The sequence below is a fragment of the Tachypleus tridentatus genome, chromosome 8 (assembly GCF_004210375.1).
Source record: "Tachypleus tridentatus isolate NWPU-2018 chromosome 8, ASM421037v1, whole genome shotgun sequence".
NCBI lineage: Eukaryota > Metazoa > Arthropoda > Merostomata > Xiphosura > Limulidae > Tachypleus > Tachypleus tridentatus.
Genome location: NC_134832.1, coordinates 27350345 through 27375586, shown reverse-complemented (window position 1 = coordinate 27375586; position 25242 = coordinate 27350345). Strand labels below are relative to the sequence as shown.

General features: G+C 33.1%; 1 protein-coding gene across 1 annotated transcript in view; it reads left to right on the top strand.

Moving 5' to 3' along the window:
• Positions 1-25242, top strand: part of LOC143222033 (metabotropic glycine receptor-like) — a 206039-nt gene that overhangs the window by 99607 nt on the left and 81190 nt on the right. Inside the window, exon 4 of the mRNA XM_076447861.1 lies at positions 3099-3461. Within this exon, the coding sequence (XP_076303976.1) occupies positions 3099-3461 (363 nt within the window). The remainder of the gene's footprint in view (positions 1-3098; positions 3462-25242) is intronic.

The following is a 25242-nucleotide window of genomic DNA, read 5'->3' as shown; positions in this document are numbered from 1 at the left end:
ACCAGCAGAGATCTAACCTATGTTATACTGTCTTTGTGTTCCATCTACTATACCAGCTTAAATCTAAATTTATGTTAGATTCTCACTGTCTTATATCTATTACGCCAGCAGAGAGCTAACATATGCTATACTGTCATTGTCTTACGTCTATTACACCAGTATAAATTTAAACTAATGTTTATATTTTCTTTGTCTTACGTGTACTAAACCAGCAGAAATCTAACATACAGCGGGTGAACAAAAAGAAAAGTCACCCTTTGAAATTGTTGTTAATTTGTTATATATTTTATCACATAACAGAAACATACGTAAAACCATACATTTTCAAAACAAACTCTACGATATCTGTTCAAATATGATCTCACTGGGTTTTGAAAACACCTCAACTTTTCATTATTTTAATTACATATTATGTTATAACAAGTGTTGTCTACGTGATGTAACTTATTAGACCTTCTTATTACTTTTAGCCTACAAAATGATCAGATGCCATAAGTATATACATCAGCAAACATAGTCTAGTTGTTCACACGAATTTTATGGTAAATTCTGTAGTTGTATTACTTCCAACATCACTGGTCTATCATAGCCTGATAGTTACGGCACTCGACTCGTGGGTTCAAATTCCTTTCACCAAACATGTTCGCCATTTAAACTGTTGGGACATTACAATATCACGACCAATCCAACTATTCGTTGGTAAAAGTGTAGCCCAAAGGGTTGATGGCGAGTGGTATTGACTTCCCTCTAATCTATCACTTTAAAATTAGAAACGGCTAAAGCAGATAACTCTTGTGTAGTTTTGCGTGAAATTCAAAAACAAGAGTCAACTAGTGCAGTTTCTAATTTTGAAATGATAGACAAAATGGAAGGCAACTGGTCAACAGCACCCACCGCCAACTCTTACAGTACTATAATCGATGAATGTGACTCGACCGTCATTCTTTTAATGCAGATAGCTCTCTCGAACCCTAACTATTTTAATATAATGTTTCCTATGTAATACTCTTCAAACGATATATTATGGACTAACTAACGAGGAGTTACAAATTTAACATAATTCTCGATCGAGATTGAATTTCAGTCAAACATTGGAAGTTTTATAAGTTTAATTAAACAGTGTAAACATGTGCGTAAGGGAGAGTCAGGTGCATTTAGTGCAATGCATTAGAAAGGGAAATAGATCTGTTATCCTTCAGAGTCAAACCGTAGAAAACGGTGTTTATGTGTTACGGTTTTGTGTGAAAACTTCTATATGTTTTTATAGATGCGTAGATTACCGGCACTGTCACTCGAATAAGTTTATATACTTGTTCCAGACATATAGGTTTTGAAAACATCGCTAGATCTGGTGTTTCTTACTATATAAGTCAATCGGTTCTTAATATTTTTACTAGTTATGTTTCGTGGGTATCAGATGTTGCGGAGTAGGTTTAACCTCGCAGCCATTGAGACGCCCCGTACGGCCATCGGATTTGTTTAGAACTATTAAGTATCTAATGTCATACGTGAGTAGTCTAGGCAGATCACATAACAATTTTAATTACCTCACATACACAGCACTCCTTACATTCTGTGATCTTTATGCATTGAAATACAAGATACCACAACCAAATAATAAATAAATGTTTAATTCGCGAGACACGAGTTTTCTCTCTAGTGTAAGATTGAATAGGTAACATTATATCCACGCAGCATTCATTCAAAAGATTTTATTACAATGTAATTAAGTAGTTTAAACTGTGCCTATTTGGCACAGTTCAAACAGTCTACAATATGGAAAAAATCTAAACAAGGATTCGTTACAACGATAAGGTTAGGTAGTTTACATTATATTAATGTAGAATTTATCCACAAAGCGTACTACAGAATAGTTTTACGAAAGAAGTACATTGCATATCACATTAATCTTAAATGTTCGCTAATAACAGGTGTGGTTATTCTGTTTCTGTGCTTTTATCGCTTAGAAATAATTGAAATAGTACATGAATAACCCTAATACTGCTAATAAACCCCATATTCACACCAGTAGAAGACACTGCTGTATTGTGATTAGATAGAACAAGCAGAGCTCTAAGATACTATAAATTTCTGCGATGCGATGATGTGCTATAAAAGTGATTATTAAATGCACCTACGACAGTGAAATGAGTTTTGATCATTCAGTAAACTGTTGTTACCCTTCAACACATTGGAGAAGGCCAGTATAGACAACACATATCGATGGGATTCTGCTATAAAAAGTGCCTTTCATTGTCTGGATAGTAATTTTCAAAGAGATGATGTATTTATTCTATAATCACATAATTTACTTTATTGTTTTTTTTAATAATTGATATTCTATCCAGCATGAAATTTAATCAAAATATTTGAGAAATTTATTCACTAATTAAAGAATTTATTTGAAAAACAAAAACATTTATTTCCCATTACCAAATTACTATAAGTTGATCAAGACTGTAAGTAACGTAAAGATACTCCCTCACTGTAATGGAACATATTGTAATCAAGGATCGTATTTTTAAAATATTTTTTAAGAAATTAGACACTTTATAAAGTTTGTGTGTTCACATTTATTTCATACAATTGCTTTACTTTTATAGCTTTTCAATAGTAGTTTTATTATTGATATAATAATTTATAACGATATAGTTTATCTTTTTAATTACCTTGTTTCATTTTTTAAATGGTTAGACCAATTAAGTATAACGGCTGATACCGTTTCTTTTTTTTTTGGTATTTTGTACTTGGATTCATTTGTATAAATGACGTAACTGATCGGAATTTTATGATGATGTAATCATTAAATTATTTTTTCAGGATTTTCAATTGCTTTCGTTATTTAAGATGGTTTATCTTTTCCAAATTAATCTCTCAAGAATTTTAACTGCCTTCATTATTTTATTAGGTTTATCTTTTACAAATTAATACTTCAGGATTTTAGATTGGTTTCGCTATTTTAGCTGGCTTATCTTTTCCAAATTAATATTTCAATGTTTTCAGTTGTTTTCGTTAATTTAGCTAGTTTATCTTTTCCAAACTGATATATCGGAATATTCAATTGCTATCGTTATTTTAGCTGGTTCACTTTTTTTCAGTGTGTTCCTATATCTGGGATGGGATTTCGGCGAGGAGCTTATAAATGTTGTTGTAAAGAAGGATATTTTTTTCCTAACCGAACACAAGATAAATCCGTGAACTGTTTCGAAGGCACGGTTGTTGAAAAACATTACGTGGCCAGTTTATTAAATGACAAGTCCGTGGAGAATAAAGGACCTAAACACCCGGAAAGGTTCACATGTCTTCCTTGTAAGCCTGGTTGTGCCAGCTGTGTGGATGATAGCTCTTGCAGCGTAGAGTACAACATTCTTCTGAGAAGCATAGTTCTTGGACTACAGAGTTTCTGCACCACCATCACCGTTGTTCTAACTGTCGTTGTCTTTCGACTAAGGAAGTCCAAGGTAAGAATATATATATATATATATATGCTTGTATCAATAAAAGCCATGTAGGTTACTTATAGGATAATTTGATGGAGTAGGAGACATTTCTGATCTAATCAACTTTGCTTTTGTGAAAGAGAATTTATTAATATTAAACACATTAATAGTTCAAACATTTACATTTTCATAATTACATGACGATATATTTAGAATGGAATAAATACGTCTGGTTTCTTATAATAAGTAGGTATTTATTTTGGTTTTATATTTTATAGATATCAGTAACATTTGTACAAAAAAGTAACTACCTATGCTTTAGTGTTTCTCAAATAACAAGAAAACTTATTCTTCGTGTTCTCACAGTGTTTAAACCGGGAAACATTTTACAAATTTACTTTAAAACAAAACATATTTAACAACCAGAAATACAAGATACACAACCTCCGTTTCTTTAAAGTGAGAAGTGCGTCCGAAAAATTTCATGATGTTGAATATTAAACTAAGAAGTGCGTTTTAATAATTTCATGATGTATTAATATTGAATTGAGAAGTGCATCCTAGTAATTTTATGATACTGGATATTAAACATAGAAGTATATCTTAATGAACTCATGATGTTGAATATTAAATTGAGAAATATATCCCAGTAGTCTCACGATGCTGTATTTAAAGTGAGAAGAGTGTCCCAGTAATCTCATGATGTTGAATATTAAACTTCAGAACATATAAGGTATTTGACGCTTTGATGAAGTTCAGTAAGAGATAAAATCATAACAGTAAACTTCTGTTGTAACGTACATTGTTTGATAGTTTATGTTACGCTATACTGTTTTTTCACTTACAACAAATTGAAAAAAACATTTTACACAGACACTTTGATTTCTTTCCGCACTTTGAGTTAGATCGTAAGATCTAAGTTACTTATCAGGTTACTAAATTAAACGTAATATAGGGGTCTGGTTCTCAACCAATTCAGTCAAAATGTAAGGAAGAAGCTGTGTATGGAAAACACGTTCTTCTTATATTTAAAAATATTATTTTTTCCTTGTAAGTACAAATGACGAATTAAATATTTCTTCATTCTTAAATGTTTTGAGCTTATTCAAACATTAATTTCTCAGTCACGAAGTTTTCCATTTATAAATATAAATAATTTTTATCAATTGGACGTAGTTTATCACATATTTTTTTAATAGACTCACAAATTAAAGTTTTACAAAACACGAACTGAAGGCAATTTGTATCATTAACTGACAAATGCTTCTAATATTAGCCCAATTGCCAAATCCACGCACTGTGCTCAGACTGATGACTTTATGAACTCACTAATCATGCGTGAAATCACGATATATTTAAAATCTTTAATCTTTATTCTTTGACTTGTCCCCCATTATTTATTCACACATTAATATGAAATATACAGTAATTTTGTGTGAAGATTCTCTTAAAAGGGGTTGGGTGACCAAAATCCCTAATTTTCAATGAGATCTCTTAACCACAGAAAAGGACTTTAAAAAATTACTGTTTGTTTTTTGTAGTTAAATAAGCACAAAGCTACACATTGAGTTATCTGTGCTGTATCTACAAAGAGGTAACGAAACCCGTTGTTTTTCGAGTTATAAGAATTAGACTGTGCACTGTTCCATTAGAAGGCTATGAATAAATGAAAATAAACAATTACTGAACTAAAATCTATGAAATAAACCTTTTTATGGAAAACATAATGTTTTAATATTAAAATTGCTCATCTCTGAAGATTTAATTTTTTGTATTTTTGTACATAGAAAAAGATGTATGTGAAACTATTTCGAGGCAAATGTGCTGATAAAGTTGTCTGTGTATATAATGAATAATTATAAAAATCAAAGTCATAAATGGCACAGTAGGATGAATGAATAAGGTTATGGAACACATAATTATTGTGAGAAGATTAGAATAATTTTTGTTAATCTATCCAAGTTACATCAGAATAAGGAGCTTTTCGTGATGGCCCTTCTCACCTTCGCATTCCAAAAACGTTTCTTAAGTCTTTTTTTTTCTTTTGCTATTCCAATTCTTATTAAAATAATGTTGAGCGTGGCCAAGTGTTTAATATGATGGACTTTGGATCCGAGGTTCTCCAGTTCGTTAGCAACCCTAGAGTTTGCGGTGGATTGTGCTGACTTTTCATTTGTTTTTGCTTTTCAACTTAGAAAATGACTAGCGCACGTAACCCTCGTGTGGCTTGGAGCAAAATTCAACAACCACACAGGCCCATGAAGAAAACACTAAAATTAAAACGTAGTAATCTGTTTAGTTGTTTACAAAGCTACATAATAGGCTATTTGTGTTCTGCCCATCACGATTATCGAAAACAGATTTCTAGTTGTGCGAGTCCGCAAACATACCGTTAGGGCCAACTAATCTTAATTAGGCGTAGTTGGAGACTTTATTTTTGTGTAAACATATTTATTTTCATTTCTTTACGTCGATTAGGTAGCTCGGTTCAGTTCGATTATGTCAACAATTTATTAAACGTCTTAGAAGATAAAATATTCGTGAAAAGCAGTAATACACTAGTTGTTCGGGATTATAATCATGTACTAAATATGCTTCCGCAGGGACTCCGAACGTTTGTTTGAAGAGTAAATAAAACCAAAATTAAGAGTAACAAATATTTTTATATTTTGCTTTTGAAGTTCATATGTCATACTGTGTTGTAGCCTACAGAATGCATAATTCTTCTCGTTATTCATGGCATACGCACGATTTACTGACGTCAGGACGGTACAAATTGCAAAATTAAGCATCTCATATTTGATGTCATTTTAGTGTCAACTGACAGATTATTAGCAAGTGATGTGAGTGGTTAAAATAGGTGACCTATCCAGTCGAGGAAATTGCTCTGTTTATATTTCTAAGCTATAAAGTTATTGATATGTTCAGATGAATCTTTAACGTTTTCAACGCACTTCATTTCTAACAAATTACGTATGAAAGTTTTCTGCAATGAAATTTTCACGTGTCTTAAAATTAAAACTGATAATTATTGTTTATCATTTACGCTGCTAGTATAATTTGATAGCTTCAAAACAAACTAAGCTAGCAGCTTTTTTCGTTTCATAAAGGAATACGGAATTTTCTGTTGTAAGCTTCTCAGCTTTATGTTTTGGGTGTAGAATGTTCGTGGGAAAACAAACAAACATTACTTAATATTGTAGGCTTGTTAAACTGTCTCATGCTTCATAATTTTCAACATAACTGAAATTAGAGCGATAAATAAAACTTTTAACACATATACATTTAGAAATTACGTTATTAATGTTTGGTTTTGGAAGTATTTTGACAGCTTTGCAGACTTATTTACACTAATAACTTGGAGCGTAATCCGACATTATACCGTACAGATATATGTAATTCAAACCATGCCTTCTTGCTAAGAAGTATTTTAAACTCATCGTATCTTACGTACTGTATTACTTATAGTAAGAATGAGACTGATACATAATATGTGCAACACAAACTATTAACTCATATCACCTTTAACAATCAAATAATAAATATTCAAAGATACTTGAGACCCTTAAATGATAAACAAACCACATACAAAATTACAAGTTATAGAACCTTCTGAGAAAGTTCGCAGAACAGATACTAAAAATTCATTTCAATCTCATTGACTGGCTGACATCGTTGTACCCTTTTAGCTGTGTAACAAACAGATTTACCGTAGTTATAAGAGCACCAAATAGAACAATAGCACTGGGCTCATGTGCTGGTGCTAACGTTTTCGATACTGAAAATAAATTTTTCGATAAAGTTTTTCACCAAAAAGAAAGATATATTTAACGTACACCAGGTATCACTTTGAACAAAGTATGGTATACTGGGTGGGTGTGGGAGATAACTGATAAGTTCCAAAGCTATAGAAAAAAAAAAGGACAAAGGTATTCCTATCAAGTTATACCTTTACAACACTCCAAACTCATTTCCCTGTGTTATCTAATGCTGGAGTAAAACCAGACTGATAATTACATGTAACTATGTAATTGTTGTAACGATTATCAGGGTACTTACATGTAAACAAACAATAATAAAGTCCAGCTGAGACATGTTTCTTTCATAAGTGCCAATTTGCAATACAAGTTTTAACCGCATGAAATTCTAGCTATTGCCTGAACTAGATGAATTATTTAATAAAATTAATTAAATAATTTATCAACACTTAATATATGCACACGACCACAACGCACATTACATCATCCAAATAACATTGCACGCTATAGTATAGAGTATATACCATCACATGTACAGCACACACGCATATTCACAAGGTGTACAGGCTACCTAAGTGAAGAAAATACATACCATACACACATGCATCATTATTTGCACATGTCATAATATATGGTGCACACTCACACTAATGATATACATACAGAATATAAACACAAATGAATGAGTGATGCACAAGATAATATTACTTTGTTTGAAAAAATGCACAAGCAAGTGAGAAGACAAGGTACGAAAGGAAATGGTGTAATAAAACCTCCTTTATACAACCTCACAAGAGGGCGTTTCCAACATTCGATCTATTCCTACTTCGTTTTTCTGTGTTAACGATATTACGAGTAAATATAAAAATGTTTATGAGTTGTAAAGACAAAACAAGCATACAAGTTGCGGATTCACAGGAATATCTGCTTTTTCTGGTGTCGTGTAAACATTTTCCAGTACTTGTACTGTCTCCAATAATTAGATTTACAGGAACTTATAATCACTGTATGATAAAACAACTAAATTTGATAAGTTTAGTACCCCTGGCTTATTGTTTACAGGATAGGAAGAATAAAGAAAGTAGGCATGGATCGGATGTTGGACACTCCCCCTTGTGAGGATGTATAGAGGACGTTTTATTATACTATGCCCATTCCTACCTTGTTTCCTCACTTGTTAGCGCACCCATTCTTAAACTTTACCAAATGTTAAGTATATTTTCCATTTGTAAAATCACTTTAATGATCTCACTTAACATTTTTATATACATCTTGATGTATTACTCTGATATACATGTTTGTTTGTCTGCCTGTCTGTTGTTAAACATAAACAACATAATGAACTATCTGTGCTGTGCCCACCGCTGGTATCGAAACTCGATTTTTAATATAGTACATCATAAGACTTACTGCTGATTAGCTGGTGGGTACACGTGCATCTGTCAAGTTTGATATTTAAATAAATAAATAAAAGTCAAAAACAAACACAACTATAACTTCACTTAACATTTCAGTTTAAAACAATGTACCAAGAATGTAAGTCTATTATGGCCTTAAGGTTAGAGCACTCGATTCGTCTACTTGCAAGTTCAAATCTCGACACCGAACATACACCTCTTTTAGCTACAGGGAGTGTTCATAAAGAATAACCCCAGAGTTGGCGGTGGGTAGTGTTGACTTGTACCTTACATCTAGTCTATCACTTCTAAATTTGGGATGACCAGCGCAATTAGCTATATAATTCTTAGAAAATTGATGAAACTTATCGTAGCTGATTTTTCAGTTAGGGCCCGGCATGTCGAGGTGGTTAGGAAGCTCGACTTGTAATCTGAAATTTGTGGGTTTGAATCCTTGTCACACCAAATGTGCTCGCCCTCTCAACCGTGAGGGCGTTATAAAGTAATGATCAATTCCATTATTCGTTGATAAAGGAGTAACCCAAGAGTTCGTGGTGGGTGATGATAATATCTGCTTTCCCTCTAGTCTTACACTGCTAAATTAGGGAGAGCAAGCACAGGTAGCCCTAAGTGAAGCTTTGCGCGAAATTCAAAAACAAACAAATCTTTCCATTTTTCTTGAGGCTCGGGATGGTGAGGTGGTTAAAGCACTCGACTCGTAATCTGAGGGGCACGGGTTTGAATCCCTGTCACACCAAACATGCTCGCCCTTTCAGCATTGGGAGTGTTATAATGTGACGGTCAATCCCACTATTCGTCAGTCAAAGAGTAGCCCAAGAGTTGGCGGTAATGAGTAGCTGACTTCCCTCCAATCTTACACTGCTAAATTAGGGACGGCTGGCAAAGATAGCCCTCGTGTGGCTCTGTGCGAAATACAGAACTGAACAAGGGTAATATTCCGTAAATTGATATTGTTGTATCCTATGATTTAAATTATTTTGTACTATTTAGTAGAGGTAATTTTGACATGATGTATTGTGATGCTTACAGATTTCCAGAGCGAGTTTGGTGTAATGTCTTGAAATCACGTTAAATTCGATATAAAAACGGACAATGCAATATAATAATACATGTAAGTTAATTAGTAAATCAGCCAGTTAAACACTAATTTAATTAATTTGTTAGTCATTTAATAACTCGTTTAGTTTGTGTCACAGAAAAGAGAGGAAATTTAACAAGCGACATAGCCTATAGCACGTTATCTAAAATATAAGTAATTCCAGATAGATAAGTAAACTTAGTTTTGCATTATATTTATCGAATAATAAAAGATCATCCACCGACTACAGCAAGCGTTATAACGATGGTGTCAGGAGTGAGATTGTTATGGCAAAATTATATAACCTGTACTAAACTTCAAGATGACAACGTGTGCTCGAAGTGAAATCGAACATTTGCTGGAGATGAAGAAATAGTGGAAAGAAAAACCATCAGAAAGAGACAACATTAAGCAAAAAAAAATCAAATTAAAAGAATAATAAAAAAAATATAGGGAATCTAAAAAGAAGACCAAATAATATAATAAGAGACAGAAATTATAGTAAGATAAAGAGTTAAAAAGAAAATATATAAAGCAGAATTAACAAACAAAAATAAATGTAACTAAGGGCATAATCGAAGAAATTATTGTTAATGTGCAGAAGTTTAATAGCAAAACTGAAGTAACACAAAAAATATTTTAACGAAATGCAGAAAACTGTAATGAAAAACTGAACTACTGCAAAAAGTCACCAGTGATGTGCACAAAGACTACAATGTCAAGACAAATTGGGCAGAAAAGAAAATTAATGACAGAATACAACACCATTCTTCTCTAAATTCACCCAAGAATTTCACCCTTAAACACCATTTAACTATGAAGTGTGAAATAGGAAGAACAATTTTGTCTACATCTCTTACCACTACTGATTTGTCATTTATTACATACAGTAAGACCTTTTTTGATTACTTCAGTTATATCATTGCTTCATTAATTTAAGGAGTTTATTAGACGTGTTCAACACCATCGCCATATTAAGGAACAAACACTCTATCGCGGAAAGATACAATCAGAGGTACATCGGGCTCAGTTATAAATAATTTTCAAGCCAATAGATAGAAAAGGAAACAAAATATCTTTCATCTTATTGCTCATTTAAAAGAACCAGCCTTAACAACTTAAAGCAATCTTGTAGCTGAGAACAGTAACAACTATCTGACTGCCTTATCGAACAGGCTTGGAGTGACACATACATGAAAGAAGTTTCCAAAACACATTTTAAGAGCAGAGTAAGTAAGAACGATGAGACCTTTCTTGTTCTTGCAAAAGGTGTGAAAAGATTTGTTCCTCCTCTTCATCCTACCCGAATGGTGAATTTGTTGGCAAGTGACCAATTCACAATGTCATAGTGAATGAGGATATGTGAATTTAGCTAAAGGAAGGTAGATGTATATTTTTACAAAAAGCTGCCCAGCTGACGATGGAACTTCAATCTGTTAATGTCGCAGCTAAATAACTAAGAAATTATGGCAATAGGTAGTATAGAAACACTATCTCTCTCTGATGAAGGTCTTGGAAACGATTCATGAACTTAAACAAGTCGTCAGAGAATTGTTAATTCTGAATGGAAAAAAATAATTCACCCGACAAATGTTTCATTTGCAGCTTTAAGAGACATTTTATCAGGAACTGCAAATAAAACTCCTTTAACTAGACAACTGTTAAATCAGGATACAGGAAGCAAACCATAGGGTAGAAGGTGTTTCAACAGTAAATGTGTCTATGTAATAACAAGGGGAGTGATAATTAAACTGATTGCGATAACTTAGCACTCAAAATTTGATTTATATTTAATAATGTTAACAGAATTATAACAGCAAATCTAAGTTTAATTTTCTGAATTGATTTTAATGACGTTAAATGCAACAAGATTTTAATGTGTAATTTTTATTTTTTTACCATATCATTCTTACACGGTTCTATACTATATTTCACCATGCTTTTTATTGTATTTTAATTGTGAATAAGTAGTCCAATAGTTTCTTATATTATAAACAGGTTACATTTATTTTAGAAAAATATATTTCTCTTTAAATATTTAAAAGAATAAAATATAAATATTCATCTGCTACACATCTACTTTGTAAAACTGTAAATCTATAGTAATATTTGTTGTCTGACTTTGTTTGGTTGTACGAGATTCCAAGATTTCAGTTCTTAAAAAAAATATGTAGATATGTAAGAATATTGTACGCTCTTTACAAGTTGGGTATTTACACGAGTTAGTCCTAATTTGTACCCTTCGATAGTTGAGCAAAAACAAAAGATATTCATCATTATGTTTTCATAGTTTTGGAATTAAAACTGAAGATGAATGTGCAGAGATTGTGTCACCTGAAGACTTATAAAACCAAAAATTGGATTTCGATACCTGTGGTTGGCACAGCACATATATTTCATCGTGTAGCTTTGCGCTTTACTAAAAGAAATCCAACAAATTATTTTCCCCCCTCTAGTGGCTCAATGGTATGTCTGTGGACTTATAACGCTAATAATCGAGTTTCAATAGCCCATGATGCAGCTTTCGCATTACTACAAATAAAAGCCTAGCATAACCAAGTGGTTAAGGCACTCGACTCGTAATCTGAGAGTCGCGGTTTCGAATCCCCGTCACTCCAAACGTGTTCGCCCTTTAAGGCCGTAGGGGCGTTATAATGTGACGGTAAATCTAACTATTTGTTCTGCTGGGCCGTAATTATGTTTTTGGAAAGCGTATAAGTATACGTGAAAATTGAAATAGTAACTCTTATACTCTTAGGTAGTATAAACGTTTCTTTAAGTGCACCTTACCTCATCATCTTATCTGTTTCTTATAAAACGTGAACTATTCCATATTTCTAGTATGAAGTTTTTGCGTGAATGTTTTCGATATTTACTTGTATAAAACATTTTTTTTTCAATTCAGTAGTATATATTCATGTAGCCTCAGTCTGTCACTATATTTCATTAGTGTCTGAAGATAAAGTTGCTAGTCCAAAATCACCTTTTAAATGAGTTTAAAGCATTGGTCGATTAATTTTTCATCTGGAAAGGATGTGGGCCTAGTAATTAACGTACCAGACTGTGAATTGGGGTTTATGGTTAGTTCGTGCCCTGTTGTTTCAAAATTGCGTTCTAAAGTTGAGTTTGTGGGTGAGTTATATGGTCAACGGCCGAACCCCACAGCTCTATTTGAGTAATTTCAAATTTGGCAATGGATTCTGTCGACTGGGTGCTTTTCCTCTATTTTCTCACTTCAAAATTAGGGATGACTGGCGCAGATATCAAAAACAATGAAACAAAATTTTTCTTCTCGGGTTTAGTTTTATTCCTCCCAGACGAGCTATAAAACCTGTTGATTTTTCAAAATTTCTCATTCATCCTTTGATTAACTTTATTATATTTAGATAAAAACATATTGTAAAAAACAATCCTCCTTTCAAGAAACCAGGGGCCTAATGAATAGTTAATCTGAACAGGATAAAACAAACATATTCTTGCTTGTTTTAGAGTAATATACAAAGCAATATTTAACTTTATAACAGCTGTATTCTTAGCACTTCAGTGAATAACCGTGCATAATAATTTTTTAACAAAATGCCCCATTTAAACGTATTGAGATCGAAAAAGAAATTAAGTGATTATGGTAACTTTAATAATTTAAATATTCCAACAACGACATAAAACAAGTTAGAGGGAAGTTTGTTTTGTCAGTTAATGATGTTAATGATGAATTTTAAACAATATTCAGTCCACGAAGGATGAGGCATGTACTGGGTTTGCTTAAAATTTTAATTATCCGAGTTTAATCCATTTTTAAATTACACTAGTGAGCAAAAATTCCAATAAAACCCAAGTAACATTAGTTAAATTCTTATATAAAGGTTAGATCAGTTGTTATTTTTGAAGTATTTTATGTTTAAATGCTTCTTAATTATCTGAATAATTTGTTAGTGTTATTTATTTTTAATATTTAAATTATTTGAACTTTCTGAGAACACCTAAGTTATACGCTGTCAGTTCCCACTTATGGTGTTTAAGGTTCACATATGAAGATGTTAATAACATATAACTATGTGTAATACTCTTCTATAGTAATTGCATCGCATTTTTGAATCATGAGTGACAGGTTTAAAAGAAAACTACTAACTAATTTTTTTCAAAAGAATACCAGGACCTTGGAATGGTAAGTGAACAGTATTAGGTTCAATTATTTTAAGAAGTACAATCCATGGCTTAACAACTGCCTGACAGATCACTGAAAGAAACTAAAACGTATATTGTATTCGTTTTTTGATATGAAAAAAATGAATAACTTATTATTTTTATAGCGTAACAAGAGGTAAAGAACTGCTATAAGAAGTACAAACAGACCCTGCAGTGTTTGGTGAATGCCAAACTTATTCATGATGTAATGAGAGTATTTGTGGCGACACGGGAACAGCTATGTGGGTTATAGAAAACTCTATTTCTTAATTCACTGGTTTGATATTTACTGCAGATTGTAAAGCCGATGCATATTTATGCAGATTACGAGGGTTATGGTCTTGATAATAAAATTTAATACAAATGACGTTTATTTAGAAAAGGGAAGAAGTGGGAATGTTTTTGGTAAACGCATTTGGTTCTTTTCATTAAGCGATAATATACTGAAATGCATTTTACATTTCAGGAGTCCGAGAATATATTTAAGGAGAAATGAAATTTAAAGTCATTGTAGTGTCAAAATATCTTAAACTTAGACAACGAAATGTTTCTCTCTTATATTTGTCGCTTTGATTATAATATTTGATAAAACTATGTTAAGAGTTGTTCTGTAAACAACTTAAAGTGATAAAAATCAACTACTATACGACAGCAGAAAGAGATTAAATAGCAGCAACTTAATTACTATGTTTTGTAATGATGTACTTTCTCTTTCATACATCAGTTCTGTTCCCAGTAATTTAACGATTACGTTTACTTATATTTCAATAGTTGATTTTCGATTATCTAGATGTCGTCATTAAACCATCTTATCTTTTACCTCAGGCAATGTGTAGCTTTCTGCACAACGCGTTTGTTTCTCTGTACACAATGGAACAATCATTTTAAGGATAGGCAATAAATTCTAGTACAATTAGTGTTCTTCGTAGCTTTGAAAAAATCAAAAATATTGTTTATTTATCTGACAAATATTAGTTATCAAGTTTATAATGAATATCATTTATTTAAGGTATAAATAACATGAACATTTACTACTTGTGATTGATGGAAAATGATGTAAATGCTCGGTATTTTCGGTCGTGAGGAAATAACTTGACCACTTGATACTTGCAAAAGAAAACTTACTGTTAAAGTGTTATTAACGTCGTTATGAAACCATGTCAACAGAGACTACTTAAGCTGTAAGAAAATGAAGTAAATTCTTCTTTTACCCCGGTATTTAATATTGGTTATAATGCAAATTCCTCTAAAGTATCATGACAGAGATGTTACCTGGTGCGTTACAATTGGTTTAGGCATTTTTTTTTCTAAATAATAGAAATATAAACATTGAGAACATTTACTGCCGGAAGGTGTCAATAAGCAGTTTTAATGGTTTCTCGAGATTTAGTGCTTTATGTCTTTCATAAAATTAATTTCCTGAGACAAGCTGAATGTGTGCAGTAAATGGTTTATCAAGTTGAAACGAATAAAGTTATACCTCTCACAATAGTTATTTCGTGAAAAAATATTGTTAAGAAAACTGTGTTTTTTATCATAACAAATCCACATCGAGCTTTCTGCTGTGTTCACTGAGAAAACCATTGCTTTTAGCCCTATATATACGTAGTTTTAATTGGGTAGCTTCAAAACTTGAAATTTTTCGTAATTCTTGTCTTAAGTTTTTTTAAAACATGTAAATTGATTTTGATTTGATTTAAATATCATCAAAAGGATTCTTTATTTTTCAAGTACAACACGTGTAGACATTTCTATACATGTTATATACGCAACTTTTAAATATTGGTTATTTAAAGAATTATACATTTTCTATTTTATTATGAAAATGTACAAGCATTTGTTATATTGCTACATGCGATTTCAGTTTATTAAAAACTGTTTTATATGCCGATCACTAGGTGACACTTTGAAGTATTTTACTTTTCTTTCAGAAGCTATGCCACGAATATAGTTTTCTTATTTCATTCAAAGTTTGTTTCATCTTTTTTGAGAGAAAGATATCCCATAATGCTTAAAATTTTCAGAGCACGTTTTTCCAATTCTTTTTAAGTGTACCGTTAAATATCATATTACCGACTTGTTTCTACAACGTTCATTTCCATTGGGATCCCCATATTGATTCGTGTTGTGTAATTTTCATGCTTTTCCCTCTTATAACAATAGATCTAAAGAATTGACAGAAAAAAGAAATACAGCTAGATGTACTTCCGAAAGATCCTCGCAAGTGTTCTGTTTCAAGAGTAAATAAATCCAAAATTAAGACTAACAAATATTTTTATATCTTGCTTTTGAATTTCATATGTCATGCTATGTCGTAACCTATAGAGTGCATAATATTTCTCGTGATTCATGGCATGCGCACGTTTTACTGACGTCAAGTGTCCTTTATGGGACATCATTTTAGTTTTTACTGACTGACTATCAGACAACACGCTAGTGGTTAAAATAGATAAACCACATAGGGTAACCTCCAGTAATTAGCGAAATTAATTTTAACATTTTTGGAATATTTGTTGTTAGGGACGCTGTAACAAACAAAGTGACGGATCCACAAGAACCTGGTTCTTTGTTAGTTTTTCGAACAAAGTTACATTGGGCTACTTGCTGTGTTTATCGAATCCCTGGGTTTTAACTTGTAAGTTCATAAATGTATCGCTCTAGCATTTTGTTGTGTGTATAAGTGTCAGGTCATCTCCTATGTAATGTCGGATTTTAGATTTAGAAAAAGAGAAAGGATTTAAAACGCTTATAATGTTATTTAATGAATAATGTATGTTCCATTCTTATTAATTACTTTCTGCCAACGATTCACAAGCTTTTGGATGCCATTTCTATAAAGTTCTTTGAGTTTGGAGAAAAAGAATGTATAGAAGGTAGTTTTGACATCTTCATGTGTTCTGAGCTCTTTTCCATCAAGACAGTTCTGCAAAATTCGGAATAGATGATAATCATATCGGGCAAAGTCTGGAGAATAAGGAGGATGTGGAATTTTTCCCAGTCTAGCTCTTCTGTCTTTGCAGAGGTGATCCTTGCTGTATGGGGCCGTGCATTATCCTGGTGTAATACAATACCTTTACGACTGATCAAAGCAGGCATCTTTTCTTTCAGTGCAACATTCAAAAGCTCTTGACAACAGAAGTCTGATGTAATCGTAACATTGAGTGGGAGCAACTCAAAGTGTATCACACCAACAATATGCCACCAAACGCTTAACAAGATTTTCCTAGCGTGGAGGTCCATTTTGGGCTGTACCTCAGCCAGTTTACCTGTACTGAGCTATTGTCTACGGCGCTTAATATTTTTTTTATAATATATCCATTTTACAATTCCAGTCACTAACCTGTCCAAAAGGGTGAGTTACGTTCAAGAGAGTGCAGAGAAATGGAAATGTCCACTCTTACTCTTTGGTTGGCTTCTGTCAAATCATGGGGGACCAATTTTCCAAGTTTTGACACCTTTCCAAGTTGTTACAGATGATGGTGAACTGTTGAATGGGATGAATTAAGCATCCGTGCTAGTTCTTCAACTGTTACAGCACAATCTTCATCAAGTGCACCCAGCACCAAGTCATCATTAAACTCAACAGGACGACCTGAACATGGCGCATCACTTAATCTATAGTCACCTGATCTGAACTTCTGAAACCACCTTCGATATTTTCTTTCACTAAGAGACTCCACACCATAAACACCTTGAGTGTTTCGTGTAATTTTTACTGAACTATTGCCCTTTTTAGACTCGTAAAGTATTATATGCGTAATGTGCTCCTCAGACACATCCATCTTCATAAGGGTTTATTTGATTAATAGTCTGAACATTGGGGTTGATTTATAGTTTCTTTTATTTGTGTGATCATTTTTATACACGTCCTACTATATATTTTAGTCATTAAAGCTTTTTACAAAGACAGAAATGATGATGCACTTTCTGTATTAAATTTTCGGACATTACTTACGGGATGACCTGATAGTTTAGAAAATTTGTTTAAAATTCTCATGAGATCTTCTAGCAATTCTGTGGTTGATAAAAGATAATATTAATTTCATGTTTTAATTTAGATACCTTGTCAGCGAATCGAAAATTTAAACATGTAGAGACATCTAGATTGCAAATAAATTATGTCATTAGAATACTACTCATCTAAAAACTACAAAATCTTTTTAGCTGGTGAAGCTAAAGATATGCATCAAATTTATATATAAATTCTCTGCAGTCTAACTTGGTTTTACGGAATTATTTTATGTCAATAACAACATACATTTTTATTATTTTGAGGTATTCAAAATTTATACGAACATTTCTCACTTTTAATATTAATTTCTGAAAAACGCTCTCAAAATTACTTTTCGTCTATGTAAGCACTACATCAGTATGCAAAATTTCAAAATATTATAATGTCAATGTTTAAGCCTTAATCTACTAGTTGTCTTTTAAACGTACACTTTTTCCGCACATATACATATATCAAACTGTTTTACAGGTATTTGGATTTAGAGTTGTATACATTTATATTAATATTCGGTTTAACAAAATAATATAGTTTCATCAGTGTGTCGGACTGGCTTTCGTTACACAGCGCAGCTTCTCTTATCGATTTCCATCAGGTTGCCACGGAGCTTCGTGTAGCCCGTGTTTTATATTCGCTGCTATTTCACTCTATTAGACAAAATCTTGCCAATTATGCGTAAGGTTTTGTAAACAGGTTGTTAACGTAACTCTTAAACTGTCAGATAGCAAGGTGAAGGTTCAGTGAGTGGGGAAGACAGGAATATTAGATGAGATAATTAACTCACGCGAAATTGCCACTCAGCTACCGATCGTAGGCGAATTGAGAAATATAAGAGCCTAGACATGAATAACATTGAGGCTCCCACACAATCCCCACCTTATTGAAACAGAAAACTATAGTAAAATGCATTAAGAAACAGGCCCATATTACGTTTACACACAGCATTGATAATATGACAAATTACATTTTAATACACTACGCTGGATAGAAAGTGCTTCATTTTGTTAATACTAAAATTTAACCATAACTCTTTGCTTTAGAGATAATATAAACAATTACGAACATACAGATTGCGTGTATTCGTATCTGACTAAAACTGCCTGCATTTTAACAATAGTTAATTACACTGAGTAGAGAACAATTTATGAAAAAAAATACACATATTACGGAGATGCATGTTTTAAGTTTTAAAAGGGTGGTATTACCGAGCACCCTCTGGTGATAAAACATAATATCATAGATAATTTTCAGTAATTTTAATAAATTATGTTCGTGTGTAACGAATTAACTATTGTATATTTATTTTAATATCGATGCTTGTTTTAGCTAAATATATATGTTTAGAAATGTATATAAAATATTGTTAATTGTATATTGCAAAAGTCCCGCTGTTCTCTAAATTTATAGAAAATTCTCGAAGGTAAGAATAAAAAATGTGTTATGCGTGTATGTAATTCTTGTGACTCGTGATGACGAGAATCCCATTTGAAGTATAAATGTATCTCGGAATGGCTGGTATGGGAATTAACACTTTTTCTAATAAAGCAGAGAACAATTCGAACTTCTTAGGTCATCTTCAGGTTAATAAAGAGAGAGTTTGCAACTGACCGTTGCAGAGCACGTCTTAGGGACAAGAGTGTAAACAGGTAAAGGATTGTAGGGGCGTTGCAGTTAGATATTAGATGTCCGAAAACGTGTGAAGGTTTTTTTGTGGGTTTTTTTAATATAGTTTCCATTTTCTGCTTGTTTCTCCAATATAGAAGTCGTGCCAGTTGTTGCACTGTATTTTATAAATAATGTTGGTGTTGTGTTTGTTAGTATAGTTTTTACATAGTATGGACTTTAGTTTTGTACACGGTTTTTGAATAAATTTGGTGTTTACTGGAATGTTTTGTTTTGTTATAAGTTTCTCTTTCTCCAAAATGTTGGTTATTTTTTCGTTGATGTTGGGAATATATGGTATGCAGCAGTGTAAGGTTGTGTAGTTTGGTGTATCTTGGGATTTATTATCGTTTGTTTGTTGTTGGTTGTGTTGTTGATCTTGATGTGTGCGTATAATTTTTAACGGTTTTTGGAGGAATTGGTTTGTTTGGTTTGATTCGAATGTCGGGAAAAGCTACACGGTGGTCATCTGTCCCTAATTTAGCAGTGTAAGATTAGAGGGAAGGCAACTAGTCATCAACACCCACCGCCAACTCTTGGACTACTCTTTTACCAATGAATAGTGGGATTGACCGTAACGTTGTAACGCCCCCACGGCTAATAGGGCGAGCATGTTTGGTACGACGGGGATTCGAATCCGCGATCCTCGGATTACGAAGCGAGTTCCTTAACCACCTGTCCACGCCAGGTCTTTTGGAGGAAATTTGCTGATGTTGATGAAGTGTTATTTTATTAGTAAAAGTAGTAATTTCCATACTAGCTGTCCTGAGATAAAATTCTTGTGATTCGGTATTATTGCCAGCTGAACTTTCGAGAAACTTGCATTTAGGCGAATAAAACGTAACTCGGAGAAACATATGTTGGATTGCTACAGTTAGTATACTATAAACCTCGGTAGCTATAACTGCGATAATCGCTTATTAATCAGGAAACTATAGATATTTAATCAGGAACATATATATATTTTGAATATTACAACTGTTTAACTTCGGATGTTAGTTACAAGGAAATTAGACATCTCCGCAGGAGAAAAGCTAACTTGCAAGCGTTGTAAGGCCAGCCAAGAATAAAGAGCTAGCTAGTTTATAAACTCAGAATTAATTTACTCGTTGTGAATCGTCGATAAAATATTCATTTCGAGACCACATAGAAGACTTAATACTGTGTCTATGTTTGTGAAAAACTTTTATATATAAATCATTATTTGTAATAACCGTTATTATAAATTGTTTTGTTGTTTGTATATTGAAACATATTTGTGTTATGAAAGAAAAGTGTACCAAGTTTTTTGGCAAATATAAATTTGATATAGGTCGACATTCAATTAACTTCTAAATTAAAATTAAAATTTTCGACTATATGATATCGTAATACATAACGTATGTAACATAAATCAGAAGCTCATCCAAGAAAAGGTATATTACATAACAAGTGTAAAAGCTGTTATTGTGGAGTCGTAATTATAACATTTCTTCGTTTTGTCGCGAAAATTTATAGTTAGTTTAACAATATATTTCAATGCTGCTTCTCAATACACTTGCGTAGTTACTTAACGTAGTTTCGCTGCTCAAATTATAGCTTTTAATTCTAAAGTAATTTTGTGATATATGTCAGATGTTAAGGTTGTGTTCGCCGATTATCAATTAAAGGATTTTACTTATACTTCTTTATGGTACAAATATATAGCATGTTGTTGTCGGACTTTAAGATTCTTCCACAGTAGGTATCTGTAACTTGTTTGCGATAAATGCAACGATAAATGAACAGCATGAGCTTCACTTGCTTTCAAAATAGTATATACATTCGAAACTACTTAAAAGTATGTACAACAAGTTTTTTTACACTGTAGAAATTATAGGGATCTCATAAACACCACATGGTTCTCTTGTAAAAAGTACATTTAGGCCTATTCAGTTACTTTAGAATGTCAACTGAACTACCTTTCTCTATTTCTGTGTATAATATCACTTAAATATTTGGCGCGAGATACCATAATCGTACCGTATTGCTCTTCCAGTAAATGTTTGGTCTTCTTTCTTAAAAATATCTTATTCCTTTTGTCAAAGTGCATTCAGACTGATTCAACTGATTTAAAACCACGCTTTGACAAAATAAACTATTATTTTCCCCTCTTTTTCTACTGTTAGTTTTAACATATTAAACATTAGGCCTATCACTTCTATAGTAGTTAACTCGCGTCGTATTTTAGCCTTGACCTCTTTCTCTTTTGCTATTTTCTACTGTTTTCTACTCATCTCAGTCTATTTGTATGATTATTACTAAATCGTATGCTCGTTACATTCTCTAAATCATTGTGTTACAAACGCAACTTCCAATAATCGTCTGCTTTTAACTCTGTTTGTTTTGAATTAAGCACAAAGCTACACAATGGGACACCTGTGCTCTGCCCACTACGTTTATCGAAACCCGGTTTTAAGTATGCAAGTCCGCAGACATACCACTGTACCACTGTGGGGCTTTAACTCTTTTATAACAACAAAAAAAGACTAAACGATCATAAAAATTTATTTACAAACTAAACTAATTAACAATATTTACAGTAAACATTCTTTTATATCTTAACAATATAGAAATGTGAAGCTTTTTCATTTTTTATTCAGTTTTGTAAGCATTTAAAATAGATGTCTCAATAATGTTCTTTTATGCAAACAAATGATACGATTTGACGAACATTTTATATTAGACGTCATAACTGTGTTTGTACTATTTCAAAGATTTATTTCATCCACTTAAAAAGAATATTAACAGAGTCTGTGGTTTCTAAAACTTTCTAGATAAATATTTGGTTCGGCGTTACTGATCGATGAAAATTGAAGCAGGTAGGTTTCTGTACAGCAAAGAACATTTAACCTACATACGTTTCGTATGATATATACTCCCCGCGGCAGAATAAAAGAATACCTAATTATTCATAGACTGATTTCATGCGACGTTTACTTACACTTTAACAAGATACTAATTTTTCCTGCATTAAAAGTAAATCCAAGTTCTTGAAATCTTCTAACTCCAACGTGTTTCTCCAAGCACAATACTACATGCATGTTGTCAATGAAAAAGTAAGTATGAAGTAAATTGACATAAGCACTTAATTACTTTTGATATATGATGGTTTTCATCTCACTAAGTTACTGTAGAAATGAAAAAAAAAAAATGATGTCATGTTATAAGATGTGATGTGAATGACCCCGTTCACATTAAACTTTTGGGATCGTTATTCCCGGCGGATAGTTACAACAACAACAACAAAAAAACGAGAGAGAGAGGTTTGTTTTGAATTTCGCACAAAGCTACACGAGGGCAATCGGTAAGACTCTTACGTCGCGATTGGTCTAGAGAAATCTATAGCCAGTGGTTGTCAACATTTTAAGCATAACAAAATGTGATACGATTTCAATGAAAATGATTCACTTATATATCAGTATATATGACGTTTTATGAATAACTTGCACGTGACCGAGAAAAAATACATATTTTTAGATTTAGCGTACAGGAATTACTGTAGAACATGTCAAAAATTCAAGACAATAAAACCGTCACAGGCATGTGTATTCAGTCTTTGGTTTATTAATCGTGATGATTCTTTGTTAGTTAAGGACTATAATATTAAGATATTTTACATCCCATAAAAACTAAAAATTATGTCTTAAATCTTTTAAGAATTTGAAATAATCTTCATGAATCCTAATAAACACGATTTAAAAATATACTCTTCAAAACAAGAAACGCAAAAGGGATATTTTTGTTATTTTAAAGAGAAATATATGTAGTAACGTTACAAGCTCAGAGTATGTGATGTTACATGTGTTAAGGCACTTATTGTCAGACCAAAATGACAATAAAAGTTGTGCACTTTGAAAACGAAGGAAAACATCGGATTTTTCGCCAAAACGCATGCGTGTCCAATAAATTTGTTTGAGAGATCTGCATGTTCTGCAAGTGCAACATGTGCAAAATACCTATAAAAGTGACGGGTTCTCGGTTTCCATAGCTCAGTGTTAAGCCACCGACACGCAATACAGTTACGCCAAGACTGACTGAAGCACAACGCAACAACGCCATTGGTCGCTTGGAAGCAGGCGAATCTCGATCAAATGTTGCCATAGCTGTGAATGTCCACCCAAGCACCATCACAAGGCTATGGAATCGTCACCAACAACATGGATCAACTCGTGACCGTCCACGATCTGGCAGACCTCGTGTGACCACGTCCGCACAAGATCGCAACATCCAGTTATGTCACCTTCGGGATAGGACCACCACTGCGACATCTACTGCCTCAACCATACCAGGGCTGCGTAGGATGTCCGATCAGACCGTACTCGACCGTCGACGAGATTCTTAGGCCCCATGTGCAACCCATCATGGTGAACGTCAACGACGTTTTTCAACATGACAACGCCCGTCCTCACACAGCCCGACTCACCACTGTCTTCTTGAGACACCACAACATCAACGTTCTTCCCTGGCCCTCCAGATCACCAGATTTAAACCCCATCGAACATCTTTGGGACGAGTTGGACCGACGTCTGCGACGGCGACAACCTCAACCGCAGACTCTACCTCAGCTTACAGCAGCTTTGCAGGCTGAGTGGACAGCCATTCCACAGGATGTGATTCGTCATCTCATCGCTTCCCTGGGCAGGAGATGCCAAGCAGTTATTAATGCTCACGGGGGGCATACTCGTTATTGACGTTGAGTGACGTTAAACTTCACTTAGTGAGCGTGGACTTCGCCTTTGCAGACTTTGGATGTTCAGCAGTGAATGTGCAAAGTTTTATACATGTCATACAGAACTACCCAGAATAAACTTGTTAAGAATTTGTCTCATATTTTGCCTTTTGCGTTTCTTTTTTTGAAGAGTATATTTACAAAATATTTATTAGATGTGGGTGTGTAGCTCATAGAATTACTATCAGATTTTTCCAAGCAACAATTCGCTTTATTTTTTATTTAACTTGTAAAGTTGCCCAAGATTAGATATTTTCCAGAAAACCGGTTTTTATAGATTCCAACATTCTTCAGTTTTTCAACGTTAACATTTTAAAATAAGTTTAAAAATATGAAAAATAATACAATCTGAATACACTGCTGGCCAAAATCTTAAGGCCAATGAACATAAAGAAAAAAATATGCATTTTGCGTTGTTAGACTCAACCACATATTTGAGTAGAGCTTCGAAAGATGAAAATAAGAAAAGGGAAAATAAAAAAAAAGACTTTTTTAGCATTTAATATGGAAAATGTGAGCATTATGAAATTAGCCTAAATACTAGCTAATAAAAAGTTTAAGATCATACCAAAAAGAAATTCTAAACAGGGTCGGAAATGCTCAGCAAGAGGTCTCAGTAGTGAGTTGCACGGCCGTCATTGCGAATAAATGCAAACATTCCCTTTGGCATGGTCGATATAAGCGTTTGCCGAAGGCTGGCTGGAATGTTGTTCTAAGTGGAGAAGATGGCTTCACGAATATCATGCACTGTTTGGAATTGATGTATATTTCTATAGACATCCCTTGCCATCTACCCCCAAACATTTTCAATGGGGTTCAGTTCGGGCGAACACGCTGAGTGGTCCAAAACAATCATGGTATTTGCCATGAAAAATTCCTTTGTCGTATGGGCGTTGTGGATAGCAGCGTTGTCCTGCTGAAAGATCCAGTAATTTCCACACA